At 43.0% G+C, this 20,467-nt stretch overlaps 1 protein-coding gene across 1 annotated transcript in view; it reads left to right on the top strand.

Moving 5' to 3' along the window:
• Positions 1 to 20,467, top strand: part of RBM41 (RNA binding motif protein 41) — a 55,334-nt gene that overhangs the window by 15,703 nt on the left and 19,164 nt on the right. The window contains exons 2-5 of the mRNA XM_044682879.1: positions 11,196 to 11,317; positions 11,995 to 12,111; positions 12,374 to 12,566; positions 13,001 to 13,205. Coding sequence (XP_044538814.1) covers positions 11,196 to 11,317; positions 11,995 to 12,111; positions 12,374 to 12,566; positions 13,001 to 13,205 — 637 coding nt within the window. The remainder of the gene's footprint in view (positions 1 to 11,195; positions 11,318 to 11,994; positions 12,112 to 12,373; positions 12,567 to 13,000; positions 13,206 to 20,467) is intronic.

Below are 20,467 nucleotides of genomic sequence, written 5' to 3'. Positions count from 1 at the left end.
CTCTCTTCCTTCCTTCCTTCCTTCCTTCCTTCCTTCCTTCCTTCCTTCCTTCCTTCCTTCCTTCCTTCCTTCCTTCTTTCCTTCCTTCCTTCCTTCCTTTCCTTCTTTCGAACAGCACAGTAATATTCCATTACATTCATGTATCACAATTTGTTTAGCCCTCCTTCCTCAATCGATGATATTCACTTTGTTCCCTGCTATCACAAACAGCGCTGGTCTACGTGTTTTGGTGTAGATGGAGCCCTTCCTTTTTGTCAGTGACCGCCTTGGGGATAAATGTCTTTGGGGCAAAGGGGAGAGGGGCATTTTAGTTACTTGATTTGCAGAATTCCACCTTGCTTTTCAGAATGGTTACATTCATCCCCAGCTCCACTGACGGTGCATTAGGGTACCTCTCTTTCCACAACCCCTCTGACTTTTGACTCTTCCAGTCTTTTGTCATTTCCAATTTGCTGGGAATCCTCTGGGTTGTTTTGATTTGCATTTCGCTTGTTATTAGCATTCTTTCATCTAAGATTGTTCATAGGTTTGCAGTTTTCCCTCTGACTGTTTTTCAACATCCCTCTGAATCAGTCTGGCAACGAGCCTTTTTTAGGTTCCTACTATGTGTCAAGCACCGTGCTGAGCTTTAGGGGTACAAAGAAAGCCAAAAAAAAAAAAACATGGAAAGACTGCCTTTTGTTTGGTATCACCAACCGTGAGCATGTCTACACAGTGTTTGGTGTGTCCTAAGTGCTTAATAAATTTCTTACCAATCATGAACAAGGATTTAATTGTTTGCCATGTGCCAACAATAGTGCTAGGAGGCTGCCAAAGGATTACAGATTTCTCTCTCCCGATCCCCTTATTTTACAAAGGAGGAAACTGAGGCACCAGGAAAAGAAGTGACTCCCCCAGGATCATACATAGGATCAAAGATATAGAACTAGAAGGGATCTCAGAAGAGGTGGATGCTGGGTAGGAACAATCCAAGGCAGGGGTTCAGCAAAGTATGAGGGGCAATAGGACAGGTGGGTGAGGGATTTCACCATAAAGGTGGGATCAAGTAGAGCCAAAGTTTCAGTGATGGCCTGGCAGGACACCAAAGGGGCAGGGGCATAAGAGGAGGGAAACATAGGGAGACTGGGAATAATTGGAGATTCTGGTCAGAGAAATTGCATCCTTCTCAGCGATGGGAGTGGACCTTTCTATCCTTTTGTGTGCCTGGGAGTGAAAGTGTTATCTCGAGAAATTTCCACTCAAGGGTTCTCAAAGGAAATTAAATTAATATGGTCTATGTGGCTACTTTGGGAACCCAAAATCCTTTAAAGTAAAATCCCATTTTAAAAAAAGGAAATTGACATGTTACACAAAAAATTAAAAACAAAGGCTTTCATTAAGGGGTTATTGGCCGTTTTTCAAATGTAATGCTAGCTCTAGAAAGCTTTGGTAATTTTACTTGCTTGTGGAGAATATTTTTCCTAGGCTCTCCACGATTTTGTTGTGTTTGTTTAAAAAACAAATGAATTTGAGCAAGATCTCCATCCTCATCAAACTCTTCTCTCTTTCCAAATTCTCTTCTGACCTTAACATGCCTGTAATGTGATTGTGATCAGTGTCCTCAGTGGAATAGTATATCTTTTTTCTCTTTACCACTATTCTGCACATAGATCTTTATGCATTTTCATGGTCTACTGATTTTCTTTTTCACAGCCTCAGAGCCCCTTCTCATGCTTATAGCAGAATTTTCTTGACCATTCTCCTAGCGTGGCGTGTTTGTATAGCTAGCACTGCTGTAGACGGCTCCCTACATTTGTTTTTTTAACGATTTTCTTTGGAGGATAGCCCTTAAAGGGGAATTAGTCAGATGTTCCAGCTCTCCTTCCAGTTTGCCAGAATGTTCTCCGAGAAGACTGCACCAATTTGACAGTGCTCCCAGCAATGTTTGCTTGAATGTCTTGTGCACACCAGTGTCCTGATAACTGCTTGTTGAAGAAATGCGTGGCTTTTTTATGATTTTGATAAGCAATCAGCATGTCTTTCTTATATTGTCGGCAAACCTGGGCAGCATTTCTGTGCAACGAATTACTGGTTGTCTTTTCTAGATCTCTCCTTTAGCCATTTATTTAGTGAAGTCTGTGTCTTACTTGACCTTATGCCAATCTAGGGCATACTTTGGGTCAGAAGCTTTTATTAATTCTTCTTGTTACATAGATCTTTTCCCAATTGCCGTGCCTTTTAAAGGGCTGCATTCAGCCTTCCCTGGGAAGTAGATCTATAATATTCTGTTCCTTAAGAACTATTTTTATAGCTATTGAGTATGTGGATAGATAGATAAGTATAGATATTGAATGAAAATATCCATCAGATATCAGGCTCTAGACTAGCCCCTAGGGATGGGGGAGGGCAGAGGGAGTATGGTAGAGATCCGGAGAGGAGAGGAATAAGACATAGTTCTTCCCCTCAAGGGGTTAAGAGAAGGGACTATCTAGACCCCTACAAATAACTATTAATTAGACCGAAGAATATGGCAAGTGTCACAGGACAGGTTTTATGGAAGGAGAGATCGCCTTTGCTTTAAGGGATCAGGAAAAGTGTTTGTGAAATAGGGGCAGCTGGGTGGCTCAGTGGACAGAGAGCCAGGTCTGGAGACAGGAGATCTTGGGTTCAAATTTGACCTAGCTCTGTGACCCCGAGCAAGCCATTTAACCCCAATTGCCTAGCTCAGTGATGGGCAACCTTTTGAGCTCGGTGTGTCAAAATCTGCCAAAAAAAAACAGAGCATAACTGGGGTGGTGCGTCACTTTGAGGAAAAAAACACCTTAATTTTGTGATATTTATAGTTTAGCAAAAATGTATAATTGTAATATCTAACTGTATTTAATAAACCAAAATAAGTAAATGAATAGAGGTAGAATTGTCATCTATAGTGCACAGAGTGTCTACACTACACTACAGCAAATGTTTCAGCCTCGGCGTGCAGCCCCACACTTCTCTGTATGCGGCTGCCGTGCCATTGAAAATGGCCACGCCTGTCAGTGCTGACACATGTGTCATAGGTTTGCCATCACCAGCCTAGCTCTTACTGCTCTTCTGCTTTGGAACCAATACTTAATATCAGTTCTAAGATAGAAGGTCAGGGTCTTTAAAAAAAAAAAAAAGTGTTCCTGATCTATGGGCAGCTAGGTGTCTCAGTGGATTGAGAGCCAGGGTTAGAGAGAGGAAGTCTTGGGTTCAAATCTGGCCTTAGATACTTCCTTGCTCTGTAACCCGGGACAAGTCACTTTGCCCCCCATTGCCTAGCCCTTACTGCTCTTCTGCCTTGGAACCAATACTTACTATCAATACTGAGACAGAAGGTATGGTTCTTTAAAAAAAAGGGGGGGGGGGCAGCTGGATGGCTCAGTGGATTGAGAGCCAGGCCTAGAGACGGGAGATCCTGGGTTCAAATCTGGCCTCAGACACTTCCCAGCTGTGTGACCCTGGGCAAGTCACTTGACCCCCATTGCCTAGCCCTTACCACTCTTCTGCCTTGGAACCAATACACAGTATTGACTTCAAGATGGAAGGTGAGGATTTAAAAAAACCAAACCAAACCCAAAAAAAAAAAAAAAAAAAAACCATGTTCATGATCTATGAGCTCAGTGGATTGAGAGCCAGGTGTGGAGACAGGAGGTCCTGGGTTCAAATGTGACCTTAGACACTTCCCAGCTGTGTGATGCTGTACAAGCCACTTGACTCTGATTGCCCAGCCCTTACTGCTCTTCTGCCTTGGAACCAATTTCTTAATAACAATTCTAAGACAGAAGGTAAGGGTCTTTTTTTTTTTTAAGTGTTCATGATCTATGGGCAGCTAGGCAGTTCAATGGATTGACAGCCAGGAATGGAGGCAGGAAGTCCTGGGTTCAAATGTGACCTTAGACACTTTCTAGCTCTGCGACCTTGGCAAGTCACTAAACCCCAGTACCTAGTCCGTTACCACTCCTCCCATACTTAGCATCCATTCTAAGACAGAAGGTAAGGGTTGTTTTTTTAAGTGTTCACAGTCTGTGAGCAGCTGGGCGGCTTAGTGGGTTGAAAGCCAGGTCTGGAGATAGGAGGTCCTGGGTTTAGATGTGTCCTTAGACCTAGCTCTGCAACCCTCGGTAAGCCACTTGATCCTGGCTGCCTAGCCCTTACTGTTCTCTTCTGCCTTTGGAACCAATACTTAGTATCAATTCTAAGACAGAAGGTAAGGGGTTAAATCACAGTTGAGCTGGACCTTTACAGATTAGGTCCCATTTCAGCAGGTAAAGGAGAGAGATGCTCAGTGGTGGTAGAGGGGACCGGACAGCCAAAGATAAGGAGATTGGAAAGCACTACCCATATCCTGGAAGGCCCAAAGATCTAGGCAGGGGTTCCCAAACTTTTTTGGCCTGCTGCCCCCTTTCCAGAAAAAATATTACTCAGCCCCCTGGAAATTATTATTATTTTTTTAATTCTAATAGCAATTAACAGGAAAGATCAATGCGCCTGTGGCCACCACCACCTCCCTGAATTGCTGCAGCACCCAGCAGGGGGCAGTGGCGCCCACTTTGGGAATCACTGATCTAGAGAATAAATGGAGGTTAGGCTGGAAAGGGGGGCTGAAGCTAGAGCATGGAGGGCCTTTAATGCCAGGTTAGGGAATTTGAATTTAATACCATAGATGTTTTTGAGCAGCATCATACCATTATCAAAGCTGTGCATTAGGAAGAATAATCTGACAGCTGTGTAGCGTGAATTAGAGAAGGGGAAGACTGAAGATGGGGACACTTGTTGAAAAGCTATTGCATATATGCCCACAAAACATAGTTGAAAGGAAATAGATGATTACTTATAAAAATATGAAACTCCAAATGAGTAAATCAGGAAAGACATTGTCAACAACCCGATAGCAAAAAGGGAAATTGAACAAACCAAAGAGGAAAGGCGGGGAAAGCAAAACTGCTCCAGAGATAGAATGAAATTCTTTTTTAAATTATAAATTTTTTTAATATCTTTTTTGCATCACTAGAATTTCCGCTAGTACTTCTTACCCCTCTCAGAGAGCCATGCCATATGATAAATAATAATTTTTTTGACAAGAACATGCCATATTTAATTAGAGCTAACATTTATATAAGCTTACTCTGTCCTAAACACCGGGCTAAGTGCTTTACAGATGTTATCTCATTTGATCCTCATAACAACCCTGTGAAGTAGGTTCTCTTATTCTAGTTTTAAAAGAAAAATAAAAAAGAAGAGAAAAAATCAGCAAAACTGATCAACGAGTGAAAAAAGTCTGAATGTTTGTGCAATATTTCCCCTCCATGGACCTCCCACCTGTGCAAAGGAGCAGGGCGGGAGTGCCTTATAGTTCTTCTCTTAAGCTTGTTCTTTGTCATTTTACAATATTTGCTTTTAAAAAAAAATTCTTACCTTTTGTCTTAGAATTGATACCAAGTATCAATTCCAAGGCAGAAAAACAAATCATAAGGGTTAGGCAATTAAAGTTAAGTGACTTGCCCACAATCACACATCTAGGAAATGTCTGAGGCCACATTTGAACCCAGGACCTCCCATCTCTCCTGTCCACTGAGCCACCTAGCTGCCCCAACATTCGCTTTTGATTTTTTTTTTTTTTTGGTGGTTCTTTCCATTTACATCGTTGTAATCATTTTGTCTGTTTCCTTGGTTTCACTTACTTCATTCTACCTCAGTTCATGTAAATCTTTCCATCTTCTCTGTATTCATCATATTATCTATTTCTTATAGCATAGTACTACTCATGACATTCATGTACTACAGTTTAGCTGTTCCCCAGTTGTAGGCATCTACTTTGTTTTTAAATCTTTGCTCTCACAAAAGTGGTAGTGTAAATATTTTGGTAGGTGTGGGAACTTTCTTCTTGTCCATGGTGTCCTTGGGATATATGCCTAGTAATGGGATCTCTGGGTCAAAAGATACAGACATTTTAATCACTTCATTTACATATTTCCAAATTGCTTTCCAAAATGGTTGTATTGCTTCGCAGCTCCACTAACAATGCACTAGGGTGCCAGTCTTCCTACAGCTCCTCCAACACTGATTATTGCTGTCTTTTGTCATCCAGGTTTGGAGACAGGAGATCCTGGGTTCAAATGTGACCTCAGATACTTTCTAGCTGTGTGACCCTAGGCAAGTCACTTCACCCCCATTGCCTAGCCCTTACCACTCTTCTGCCTTGGAACCAATCTACAGTATTGATTCTAAGGCAGAAGGCAAGGGTTTAAAAAAAATCTCCTACCTGTAGCTGTGAAAAGTAAATGACCTGCTCTTCTAATTTTTTTTTTATGGTATGACCTTTAATATTAAGGTCGAGTACCTATTTTTAATTTATTGTGAAATATGACATAAAGTATTAGTCTAAACCTAATTTTCTGCTAGATACTTTCCAGTTTCCCCCATAGTTTTTATTAAATAGAGAGTTCTTCCCTAAGTAATTTATTTTTTCTGGTCTTGGGTTCTGTTGCTTAATTCATTCTTGTCTAGTCTTTTCAGTTACCTACTTCTTTCTTATTTATTTTATAATTTGTATTTATTGATTTATTTTTATTTTTAACCAATACCAGATGGTTTTCCAACCCCTAGAGTGGACAGTGAGCTGACCTTGGAGTCAGGAAGTGATAGTTTGAATCTTCCCTCAGATCCTTGGTGTCCCTGAGCAAGACACTTCTCTGTTTTGTGCCTTCCTTTTCCTCTTCTGTAAAGTGAGGATAAGATTAGAACTTTCTTTACAGAGTTTAAAGGATTGAAACAAATGAGATTACAGCACTGAAATTCCTCTATAAATTTACAAGTAAATTCTATCAAATATTTAATGAGCAATTGAAACCTATGTTACACAAATTATCCTCCTTAACGGAGAGGGGTTAGATGAACTGGATGCCCAATTAGGAGGCCTTTGCAGTAGTTCAGGGGAGAGGTGATAAGAATCCCAACTAGGGTGATGACCATGTGATTGGAGAGGAGAGGATAATGGGCACCCCCCCCAATGGAGTGGATGTCGAAATGACAGGTGTTAGCTGGGGAGAGGTTAGGGAAAGGGGTGAGTCAAAGGTGGTCTTCGAGACTCCAGACCTGGATAACTAGAATGATGGTGATATTCTCAGCACAAATGGGGAAATTTAGAGACGGGACTTGGGGTGAGGGGGGAGGTTGTGAGTTCTGTTTTGGTGTTAATAATAATAATAACTAATATTTCCATAGTACTGTAAGGATTGCAAATCACTCAGGTATGTTATCTCATTTTGATCTTCACAACAACCCTGTGGGGCAAGTACTGTTATTATCTCCAACTTGGAGATGAGACAATTGAGGCTGAGAGAGATAAAGTGAATTTCCCAGAGTTGAACAGGTGGTATGTGGCTGAGGCAAGATTTGAACTCAGATCTTCTGAACTCCTAAGTCTAGCTCCTGATTATCCACTGTGCCTAACTGCCTAGGATATGATGAACTTGAGGTGTCTGTGGACCATCCATTTGGAGATGTCCAATAGGCCTATCTCTCCTACAGGGCTGGAACTCAGAAGAGAGGTTAGGACTGGATCGATGGATCTAGGAGTCATCTGCATAGATATTGTTATTGAACTCATAGGAACTGATGAGTTCACCAGAGGAGGAGAGTTTTTGATGCCTCTCATCTTCAAAGGTTCAAATTTGGCCTCAGACACTTATTGGGCATGTGACTCTGGGCAAATCACATAACGCTTTTGCTTTAGTTTTCTCATCTGTAAAATGAGTTGGAAAAGATGGCAACCCACTCCAGTATCTTTACCAAGAAAACTCCAAATGGGGCCCCAGAGAGTTGGATAGGCCTGAAACGACTAAAGGGCAACAATAAAAAATAAGGACCGCAATACCTCTATTACCTATCTCACAGTTGCATAAGAATCAACTGACTTGTCTATTTCCAATGTGTTATTGGAATTTGGGGTTCTTTGGGGTTCATTGAGTCTTAATATCAAGATCCATGATATAAACTTCCTGTGGACATTTAGGGGACTTGAAAACTACATTTCCCATTATTCAACGGGCTTCCTTCTTACGTGGTGACGTGAGCCAACATAAAGCGAAGCTTAAATAGAGAGAACTTTATTGGGACGTTTTTTTTCATAGGAAGCAGCCAGGTGGGCAGCAAGTAATGGCGGGTGATTTGAATTAGATCTTAGCAGGCACGTGGCCTTCTTAATTACCAATATGCCTTTAAATAAACTATTAATACTTTTGAATATATCTATCTATATCAATATTATTCGTAACACCATCAAAGGTACCACCACCCTTCCTTCTGGTCAACCAGGCTCTCATTCTTGAAGTTATCCTTGGTTCCTCACTCACGCTCACTCCCCAGAGCCAGTCAGTTGCCAACTCTTGTTATTTTTGCTTCCATGACATAGCTTGCTCCTCATTCCTTCTCTCTGTTTCTATGCCTTCTTTACTTAAGACCCTAATTCCTTCTAGACCTAACAATCAAAAGAGCCTCCTATCTCTCTTTCTTCGATTCTGGTTTCTCCAATATTCAGTCCCTTCCAAAGAGTTGACAATTTGGGATGCCTAAAGTACAGATTTGACTACATTTATTTGACTATATTTATTTATATATAAATCAAATAATCTGACTACATAAATTGCTGCTTTAAGCTCTTTTGCCGTTAAGATCAAATGCCAACTCTGCTCTTCTCTTTGGCCTTTATGGTCCTTTTTGGTTTGGCATCTACACTCTCTTTCCCATCTGATTCCCCATTACTCTCCCTTACTCATTCTCCCTTCTAGCCAGAATGGTCCCCATAACACTTTGCCTACCTCAAATTTCCTCTTGTGTCTCCATGCCTCTTTTGCCAAGCAGGCACTGCCAGAATGTTAACTGAGTTGAAAAATGAAATAATGTATGTAAAACATTTCATAATATCATACAATTATCATATTCATATATTTATACGTTATAGTATTGTGTAAATGTTAGCTATTGTTATTTCTAGATAAAGTTGAAACTTAAAAAAATTTTTTTCCAATTTGTCTACCTTCCTTCCCCACACTGGAAAAAAGAATAAAAATAAAACCCTTGTAACAGAGATCCATAGTCAAGATAGACCAACTTTTCAGCATTGGTCTTTTGGAATTGTGGCTGGCCATTCTCCTTGTGTTCAATTTATTAAAAATTTTCCAGTTAATGAGCTAAATTTCCATTTCTTTATCACTACAAAAAAGAGCTATGCTTTTCCTCTTTTGTTGTTCTCTCTGGGGCATGGGCCTACTAGTGGTGTCACTGAATCAAAGAGGGGCATATACAGTTTAGCAACTTTGGGAGCTTCATTCCAAATTGCTCTCCAGAATGGCCATACCAGTTTGCATCTTAATCCATATACTTACTTTCCCATGTCCTCTTCAACATTGACATTTTTTCTCTTAATGCCACTTTGCCAATCTGATGGATGCATGTAGAACCTCAGAGTTGCTTTAACTTGCATTTTCCTAATTATTAATGATGTGGAGCATTTTTATATGGCTACTGATAACATGGATTTCTTCCTCTGAGAACTGCCCACTTACATCTTTTGAACATTTATCGAACAGGGAATGGCCCTTTTATTTGTTGTAAATATCTCAAAAATGAGATATTTTTCAGAGATACTTTCTGCAAAGATTCTCCTCCTCCCTAGCTACCTCCTTTCCTACTCATTTTAGCTGCATTGGTTTTGTTTGTGCCAAATTTTTAAGAAATCGACTTTTTGCATTTTTTTCTTCTGTCCCTTGATTGGTCATGAACTGTTTCTCTCTGCTTTCCTCTCTGAGAGGTAATTTCTTCCTTGCTCCTCTAATTTGTTTATAATGTCACTCTTTATTCCTTAATTCATATATCCATTCAGAGCTTATCTTGGGTACAGGGCATAAAAAGTTGGTCTATACTTGTTTCTAACAGACTTCTTTGCATTTCCCCAGCAGTTTTTGCTAAAGAGTGAGTTTTTATCCCAATGGGGCAAGTCTTTGGGTTTACTGAACACTAGGCTACTTTGTTCATTTACTTCTGTATGTTGTATGCCTAATATGTTCTATGGGTCAGCCTCTCTATTTTTTTTAAACCAGTACCAAATAATTTTGATTGCTACTTTGCAGCATAGTTTGATACCCACTACTGCTAGGGCACCTTTCTTCCCATTTTTTAAAAATTAATTTCCCTTAGATTCTTGTCCTTTTGTTCCTCTAGGTGAATTTCATTATCTTTTCTAGATCTAATAAAGTAATACTTTGGTCATTTACTTGTTGTGGCACCAAATAAGTAAATTCATTTAGGTAATATTGTTATTTTTATTATATCAGCTCAGCCTTCCTATGAGCAATAATATTTCTCCAATCATTTAGTTCCATATTGATGTAAAGAGTGATTTGGTTTTTTTATTCATATAATTCCTTTGTGTGTTTTGGCAGGTAGACTCCCAAGTATTTCAGCATCCGGTAGTTATTTTAAATGGAATTTCTCTTCCTCTCTTTTCCTGCTAGTTTTATTGATAATATTCAGAAACATTGATATGAATTTATTTTACATCCAGCATTTTTGCCAACGGTATCGTTTCAGTTAATTTGTTCAGTCGACTCTAGGATTCTCCAAGTAAACTGTTGTATCAACTGTGAAATGTTTTTGCTTGCTGTCTCTGCTTAGTCCCTCAGTTTCCTTTTCACGTCCTGTTGCTATAGCTAGCATTTCTAGCGCCGTGTCAAATAGCACTGGTCATAGCGGATGCCCTTGCTTTGTCCTTTATCTTATCGGAAAGATGCTGACCTTGTTTTCTAGTGTTTTTAGCACCAGCGAGTGAAGAAGTCCAAACTTCTTAGTCTGGCCTACGATGCCCTCTAAAATCTGTCAACGGCCAAGCTCTTCGACCTTATCACCTACAGCTCTTGTTATACAGAGACTCTGCCCAGACCGATCAGCTTGTTCCAAACGTTGCATGAACATTTCCACTTCTTTGCCTTTTATGATGTTATTCTCCCTGCAGAGCATGCCTTATCCTTCATCTCTGATTATTGCCATCATATCAAAATTCACCTCCTCTGGGAAGTCTTCCCTGATAGCCTCAACCCAAAGTGTTATCTCCTGCCTCTGATTTCATATAATGCCTATGCTGTCCTATGGAGTTAATTCTCTTATTCTGTATAAGTCCTATCTCCCCAACCTAGGCTGTAGATTCCTTGGAGCTTGGCATTGAGGACGGGCCATGCTTTAGGCAACTTGCTAATTCTGCCGTGCTGGAAGGATTGATTACAGGCAGTGAGTTGTCTACAGTTACACCACCCCGAATGTGCCCATCTCATCTGATAAATGGATAGGAAAGGGTCTAAGACCACGTGTCGTTCAGTCGTGTCCCCATGAATCATAGTTATCCATGGGTTTTTTTTGGCAAGGCTATTGGAGTGGTTTGCCATTTCCTTCTCCAGTCGATCCACTTTTGGACCAAATAGGCCAAAGCAAGAGATTTGAGACAGCTGGGTGGCTCAGTGGATCAAGAGCGAAGCCTGGAGACAGGAGGTCCTGGGTCCAAATCTGGCCTCAGATACTTCCAAGCTAGGTGACCCTGGGTAAGTCACTTAACCCCAATTGCCCAATCTTTATCACTCTTCTGCCTTGGAACCAATACTCAGTACTGATTCTAAGACAAAAGGTAAGGGTTTAAAAAAAGTGTGTGTGTGTGGGGGGGGGGGTGGCTGGGTGGCTCAGTGGATTGAGAGTCAGGCCTAGAGATGGAAGGTCCTGGGTTCCAATCTGGCCTCAGACACTTCCCAGCTGGGTGACCCTGGGCAAGTCCCTTAACTCCCATTGCCCACCCTTACCACTCTTCTGCCTTGGAACCAATACCCAGGATTGATTCTAAGATAGAAGATAAAGGTGTTAATAAAAAGAAAAGGAAGAGATTGAAGAAGAAGGCCGAGATTCGCTGCCTCATTTCCTTTCTGTATTATTTTGTTCTTTCCACTCCAGGATAAATAGCAGCCTTTCCAGTGATGACCTTATTCTGGAGGACTTGGAAACAGAAGGAGAGAGGCAGCTAAGGAGCCTCCTTCACCATCAGCTCGATACTTCCGTTTCTGTGGAGGAGTAAGTATTCATTTTGCAAGGAAGGTGGGAGAGCTGTGGCCAAGACCCCAGGTGTTCCTGAATAGAACCCTCTCGAGTGTTCATTAGCTCTGTGCGAGCTGGTGATACCTGGGGGCTCATCCCACTACACTGGAGGGAGGCGAAGCCTAGAAATAGGTGAGGAGACGGCGCTGGAGTGGTTGCTCCTGTTCACATCACACCATACCAGCACCCTGTTTCTTTGTACTAAAATAAATCCTAACCCTCGTCTGTTGTTCGGCAGGTGCGTATCCAAGAAGCAATGCTTTGCCCCCGCTGCAGTGTACAAGCCCTTTGGCGAGGAGGCAGCTGGGGCTTTGAGCTTGTCCCAGTTTCAGGCGCTACAGAAGAGTGACCAGGAAATCTCGTCTCTGAGGGACTTGGGGCTTAACGACAGAGAGATCGTACTGTGGAAAAACCGTGCTTCCTCCGAGAGGGTCAGTGGACGACATTTTTCTAAATTGATTTTTATTTTGAACTCAATGAACACTAAATAAAATAGGCATTTCCACGTCTGTAACAGAACTGAAAGGAGAGGATTCAAATGCAGTTACCAAGGCCTGTTATCTACACTTTACTTTTTGAAGAGGCACAATTTTCCAGAGATTAAGGAGAGAAAGACTTTTCCATTTGACATTTAGAATCTTCACATTTTTGAGCCTTTAAGAGACACGTCCTTAAGGCTGAGTCTTCATGAATTTCTAGGCCAGAGTCATTGGTAACAAGGAAAATAAAGGAACTCCATAATTAGCTTGGATAAAATTCCTTTTACTACTTCTGCTATGCTACTTCATTCTTAGGTATCACGTCGTGACTTGCCGGCGTGTGCTCTCTTGCTTCATCGTCTGTAATCTCCTTTCTCTGGTTTTAGGGTTCAGGGCTGGGAGCAGCCCCTGAAGCCACACGGGACCGTCTTCGAAACATTGAAGAGAAGATCTCAGAACATCAACGCATTCTGGCCTTGCCACAGAGGTTTGCAGGGAGTAAACAACTGAGCCGGCGAGAGATGGAAATTGAAAAGGCTTTGTTTCAGGGGAACGATCGCCATTCTTTCCTGAGGGCTCTCTATTACCAAGGTATGTAGCCCCCACTGACCTTGATGTGGCTTTCCACCAGGAAAATGATCAGAGCATTGGGAGAGGGTTAGGGTGTCAGCAGAGAAGGCATGAGAGATGCCAGTGCTCTGATGGAGCCAAGGCAGCTCTCCAAAGAGGTAGCTGTATTTTCATACACATTATAAAATGAATGTTAATTGGACTGTCTAATACAGTCTTTTTTTTAAAGCCCATACCTTCTGTCTTAGAATCAGATCCAAGGTGGTAAGAGCTGGGCCAGTGATGGGCAAACTCCGGCCCGTGGGCCAGATGTGGCCCCCTGAAATGTTCTATCAGGCCCAGCGACATTCTTCCTAATCTGACGAATACAACGAGTAGGATACAATACAATGAAACTTGGAAAGAGTCGCCTTAGAAACAGACTGACAGAGGAGCATTTCCTTTCCTTTGGCCCCCTTTTTTAAAAGTTAGCCCATCGGGGCAGCTGGGTAGCTCAGTTGGATTGAGAGTCAGGCCTAGAGACGGGAGGTCCTGGGTTCAAATCCGGCCTCAGACACTTCCCAGCTGGGTGACCCTGGGCAAGTCACTTGACCCCCATTGCCCACCCTTACCACTCTTCCACCTATGAGCCAATATACAGAAGTTAAGGGTTAAAAAAACCAAAAAACCAAAAAAAAAAAAAAAAAAGTTGGCCCATCACTGGGCTAGGCAATTGGGATTAAATGACTTTTCCATTGTCCAGAATCACCCAGCCAGAAAGTATCCAATGCCAGATTTGAACCCAGATCCTCCCGACTCCAGATCTGGCTCTCTATCCACTGAGCCACCTGGCTACCTCCTATAAAATGAATCTTAACTGAATTGACTAATAGAATTTTTTTAACCCTTACCTTCTGTCTTAAAATTTATTCTAACTATTGTTTCCAAGGTGGCAAGGGCTAGGCAGTTAAAGCTAAGTAACTTATCTCAGGTCACCTAACTATCTGAAGTATCTGAGCGCAGATTCGAACCCAAGACTTCCTCTCTCTAGGACTGACTTTCTATTCACTGAGCCACCTAGCTGCCCTGACTAACACAGTCTTTTAGGACATGAAAAACCTACTTGCCTATTTGCCAGGGTACTCAGCTGGCATCAAAAGTAGGAACTTGGTTTTCAGCTATCACCTTTAACACAGATCACGCCTAGATCTCTATAGCCTAGCCTGGTGTCACATGAACACTTTTCTATTCTTCAGCCATCATCGTAGCCTTCAGCAAACTTTGATTGAGTACCTGCTGCCATGAATAAGGTACTGTGCTAGGCCCTGGGGGGTGCAGGTGCTAAAAAATGGGCTTGCCTTAGAGGTTCTTTTTTTTTTAGTGGTTTAAATATTTATTTTTTAGAAAAGTTAACATGGTTACATGATTCATGCTCTTACTTTCCCCTTCACCCCCCGGCCTCCCCCCCCTCCCCCCATAGCCAATGCACATTTCCACTGGTCTTAGAGGTTCTTAAAGTCTGTTGGGGGTGATAAGACCCTACACACACACACACACACACACACACACACACACACACGCACACGCAAACGCACACGCACACGCACGCACATGCACGCACATGCACACATTCACACAAATACATATATCTCAATACATGGTAGCATGTTAAATGAATTATACAGATAATCAGTACCCTAATAGTTCAAAGAAATGATTCATCACTGAGGGCTGAGGTAGTTGGGGAAGAATTCACAGAAGAGAAAAGATTTTGGGGGGCCCTTACAGGAGAAGCAGAAGTAGAAAAATCAAGGAGGCACAGGAGGGCATTCCCCAAGCAAGGATGATGCTATAAAGAAAGGCCATCTGACCTCAGATACTTCCTGCCTGTGTGACACTGGGCAAATCATTTAACCCTGCTTGTTCGGCCCTTGCCTTTCGGTCTTAGAGTCGTTACTAAGACAGAAAGTTAGTGTTTTTTAAAAAAAAATAATAAGCAAAGGCCGTAGCCTTTCTTCATAGCAATGGCTAGAATAGTTTGGCCGAAGTAGAGGGCTTGCATAGGTGAGAGGTTCTTAAGCCTTTGTGTGTGTGTGTGTGATGGACCAGCTTATTAATCCCTTCTCTGAAGACTGTTTTTAAATCCATAAAATAAAAGACATGGGATTATAAAGGAGACCAATGTTACAAAACCGTAAAACAACCACCACCACCATCAGAGTTCACATACCCCAGGACGAGCACTTGTGGCTGGGGAATAGCAGGAGCTAAAGTTCGAGAGATAGGGTGGGGCCCAATTGGGAAGGTACTTTGAAGGCCATGTTAAGGAGACTGGATTTGAGATTTTATTTCATCAGTGATGGAGGAGCCATTGAAGGTTTTTGTGTTAGGAAGGTGAAATCATCAGGCTATGAGGGTTATCACCCTTAGCCGTGTAGTCGGGTTAGTGTGGTGAGGATGGAAACCAGATTCTAAGGGAGTAAAGAATAACTGAGTGGTGAGGAAATAGAAGCAATAGGTAGAAAGCTCACAGTGAGCAGTGAAAAGAGGAATAGGACAGTAGCTCCTGAGAAGGTTACTGAGGAAGGGGAACTGCAATCTCTTTTCAGATCTTGAGAGTTCTCATTTTTTTTAAGTCTTTGCCACAATCATGATCTGGAAGAAAGAGGATAAGTGTTTGGGTCTTACTGAACAGATGAGATAAATTGAAGAAGGTAGACAAGGAAACGATTTTCTTACAGTTAGAGTTGGGATGTCCCTTGATTCCTACTTAAGCAAAAATCTGAGAGTTGGGAGGGACCATCCAGGTCTGGGCTTCTTAACCTGAAGTTCACAAACTCCCAACACGCTTATGGATAGATCACGGGGTAGTCTGTGAACTTGGATGGGAACAAATTACATCTTTATTTCCACTAATGTCCAAGTGAAATGCCAACATCATGTAAAGGAGTTGATAGACTGTGCCAGACTACCAAAGAGGGAAGGAAAGAAAATAGGCATTAATAAGTGCTTCCTATGTGCCAGGCTCTGTGCTAAACCCTTTACAAATATCATCTCATGACACCAAAGTTAAAGAATGCCTGATCTAGGCCAATCCAGAGCTAAGCAAAAAATCCCGTCAAAGCAGGGAGCAACTAGGTGGCTCAGTGGATAGAGAGATGAGATGTCCCACATTCAAATTTGGCCTCAGACACTTCCTTGTTGTGTGACTCTGAGCAAGTCACTCGACCCCGGCTGCCTAGCCCTTACCGTTCTTCTGCCATGGAACTGATACTTTTGTTAGGGCTTTAAAAAATAACAAAGATCCAGGACTGCAAGGCCCCTGTTCTGTGAACAGCTCAAAGGCAGCCTCCTCCTGTGCCCACCCTGTAAAAGCAGGAACTTTTCCCTGGAGGCTGATTCTCACAAGGTGGAGAAGGAGCCACTGCAGGCAGCAAAGGGGCAAACTGTGGATGCTAAGGCAGTGAAAGGGACTGGGGAGGAGCAGATAAACAGGAGGAGAATCAGGAGAGAGCAGCTGAAGTTCAAGGGTAGCTGGATGTTTGCAAAGCACTCTCAACGTGCCCACATTTCATGTGATCCTCGGGATAGCCATGCAAGGTAAGTACTGCATATGGGATTGTTCCTCTTTTGCAGATGAGAAAACTGAGGCTTACAGAGACCCAACTAGCCTAGTCACCAGATCCAGAGTCAGAAGTGACCTTAGAGGTCATCTGTATTCTAAGCCCTGCCTCTTATAGGAGAAAACAGAGGCCCAGGAGTGGTAAATGCCTTTGTTTGTGGCCACACATCTAGTCAGCATCAAAGGTGGGATTTGAGCCCAAGTATTTCTGACTTGCAAAGGCCAGTACTCTTTGTCCTATGCACTGCTACTGCTCCCAGCAGCCAGAGCTGCAGAGAAGCCCAGGACGAAGAGGACTGAGAAAAAGGCCCTTGGATTGAGCAGTGGTAGGGTCAGAAGCCATATCTCAAGGGATTGGGAAATGGGCGATGAGGAAGTCAAGGGAGCCAATTCTTTGCGAGGGGTTGGCTGAGAAAGGGAAGAGCAGACAATAGTTCGGAAGGGCTGGCAGGGTCAATGGAAGGCTATCTGCCTTGTTTGTAGTTTCCATGGAAAGTGCCAACGGCTAGGGAGAAAGAGAAGGAACGATGGGCCAGGCTTCTGGAGGAGATAGTGCTTGAGGGTACATTTTTTTTTTAAACCCTTGTACTTCGGTGTATTGTCTCATAGGTGGAAGATTGGTAAGGGTGGGCAATGGGGGTCAAGTGACTTGCCCAGGGTCACACAGCTTGAGGGCACATTTTAAAGGGTTGGCCTTGGCGCTTCTTCTCCTGAGACTAGAATAAGGAGAGGATGTTGGAGATAAGGAGGAGGGTTTCAAGTATGGAGTAGGGGAATTGAGGGGGTTCACAGTTGATGGCCTTTATTTTCTCAGTAATGTGGGTGGTAGGAACATCTTCTGAGGCTCGGGGGGGGGGGGCGGGTATTGGGGCAAAAGGAGACAACAGGTTTGGGAATAGCTCCCTAAGAGAATGAGATCAAAAATCAGGGGAGAATAAGAGCTGTGCCGTATAGCGGTGAGAGTCCAGCTGGAATCAGATAACTGAGTTTGCAAAATGGCTCCAGACAGCCAGTGGGATGACTTCAATTCCATCCAGCAGCTTAGAAGCATGAGCGAATGAGGCAAGCGGTAGAGGGTGATCCAAGGTCGAGGGCTGGCAAAGTGTAACTGGCAGTGGGATGAGGGGATGTAAGAAGCCAGGGCGAAGGACAACTTCTAGTTTAATTGGTTAGTTGTAAGGTAGAAACTGTGAAGTGAAAGTAAAAAGGCCAGAGCTGCGGCGATGGCCTGGGAGACTAGGAAGGGAGACGATAATAGCTAGATATCATGGTGAGGAGGAAGTCTAGGGTTAGGCCACGGGAAAGATGGAAGGACAAGAGGTTGTGATCAGAGAGAGGAATTTTAGAATTTATCCTGAGAGGGGAGGGGCAGTTGGCAGAGAGGGTGAGCCCTAAGGTACAATCATTCCTTTGTCGAGGCAGGGGAAATTGTGGGTCATGGGAGTTGTCCAGGAGCCGGTTGACTTTGGCAGCCAACGAATTCGATAGGACACCAGTCCCAGGGAGGAGGGTAGGGATTGGGTTGGAGGAACTCCGAACTCCCTGATACAAAAGACTGAGACTGGACTAGAGGCTGTTCAACGATGGCAACCAGGATCCGGATGGGATACCATAGGCAGGGCGAACCTTGGTGGGGAGAAATTGCCGAGTTATCGTAGAGTCTGAAAGAGCAGCAGGGAGCAGTGAGGACGTCAGTTCCTTCTCCTGGCTTATTGCAGGGGGGATATGGGTCAAGATGCAACCAGCAGTGGATGGGGGTGGGGCCTGGAGCATGAAGATAATAATGATGATAACACATTCAGACAGGGCCTTAAAGTTGTCAAAATGCTTTTTGTACCTTAAGGCATTCGATCGTCATAAGAACTTTATGAGTAGCCCCGTTTAACTGATAAAAAAATGGAGACGCATAGTGGTTAAGTGACTTTCCTCAGGTTACACAGCTGGTTAGTGTCGAAAGCAGAATTTGAACCCAGGGCTTCTTGATTCTTGGTTGCCTGTTCTGTATAGTGTCTTCTGGAGAGTTGCCACGAATGCGAGTTGGATAAAGTGTAAAGAGGAGACATCAAGATTGAAGGGACATTTGGTATGATTATGTGGGGTTTCCAGGGGCATTGGAGGATAATAGCATCTTGCTGGGTGAAGACAGGAATATGGGGCGAGGTAGTGTGTGGGGGTTTGTTGTAGTGGTGGTGTGGTGGTGGTTTCCTTTCAGGAGACAGTCACCAGGGGCAGCAAACTTGCTGGCCTTTACACTGTGGAAATGCCAGTTGATCGATGCCTTTACTTTCCAGAGCCCCGTGAGAATGGAAGGCAATGTTGGTACATGTGTTCTCTTTATAGACATTGGAGAGCCGGGATAGGGATTTGGGGTTAGAAGTTTGGGTCCCTGGAGACTGGCCTGAACTCACATGTGACATCGGCTCATTAGTTAAATTCCAAGATGGCAGGAGATGAGACATACTTGGAAAATGTATCCCCCATGGACTGGACATTCCTTGACGATGATGAATATGGTATAAATTAATCGGTAAACGTTGATTAAATACCTACTATGTGGCAAGCACTGTGCTAAGGGCTGGAGATACAAGAAGAGGCAAAAGACAGCCCCTGCCCTCAAGGAACTTACAATCCGATGGGAGAGACAACATGCAAACTAATATATACTAAGCAAGCTCTATACAGGATAGTGGTTCAGTCATTTTTCAGTCGTGTCGAACTCTTTGTGACCCCATTTGAGGTTTTCTTGGCGAAGATACTAAAGTGGTTTGTCATTTCCCTCACCTACTCATTTGACAGATGAGGAAACTAAGGCAAACAGGGGGAAGGGACTTGACCAGAGTCACATGGCTAGGGTCTGAGGCCAGATTTGAACTCAGGAAGAGGAGTCTTCCTGACTCTAGGCCCAGCACCCTACCCACTCTGCCACCATACAGGATACATTGGAGGGCACTGGAATGGAGAGGTTGGGGAAGACTTACTGTAAGAGGTGGGACTTTAGTTGGGACTTAAAGGAAGCCAGGGAGGTCAGTTTCAGAGTGGAGGAGGGGGAGCATTCCAGGCATGGAAGACAGCTAGAGAGGATGCCCTGAGTCAAGAGCTGGAGGGTATTGTTGGTAGATTGGCCAGGTTAGCAATAGTTCTCTGCCTGAAGTCCACATCTCGATGTCTTCAGGCACGACTTTTAGCCCATTTAGCTGCTTTCTATCTTTAAGCTCTTTGGCAAAACATAAAGAATAGTTTAAAGTTCTATTTTACTGGACTTGGAGAGAGAAAACTTGGGTTCAGATCTTGGCTTTACCATTACTTGGGCAAGCCATTTAACCTCTTAGAGCCTCAGTTTCTTCATCTACAAAATGGGAATGGGGTGAAGAAATATCAGCGTTATAAAACTCGTAAGGTTATTGTAGAAATCAAATGAGATGACAATATGTCAAGTGCTTTGTCTCTCCGAAGTACTATATGCATGTAAACTATTATTGTTTTGTGAGAAAATAATCACTCTTCCTTTAAATATTTCTTCAATACTTGAATGAATCCATGATCTAATTAAGGTAGGTACTTCTTCCACCGGCCTAGATTGTAACCCATCTACACTTTCCCATCTCAAGCAGCCGCCACCCATGTCTCCTCCCATAAATCTTCCCCAGGAGCTCTTTCTTCCCCCAGATATCCCAACCTACAG

This window comes from Gracilinanus agilis, chromosome X (assembly GCF_016433145.1).
Source record: "Gracilinanus agilis isolate LMUSP501 chromosome X, AgileGrace, whole genome shotgun sequence".
In the NCBI taxonomy this organism is placed as follows: domain Eukaryota; kingdom Metazoa; phylum Chordata; class Mammalia; order Didelphimorphia; family Didelphidae; genus Gracilinanus; species Gracilinanus agilis.
This window is presented reverse-complemented; position numbering and strand designations above follow the sequence as displayed.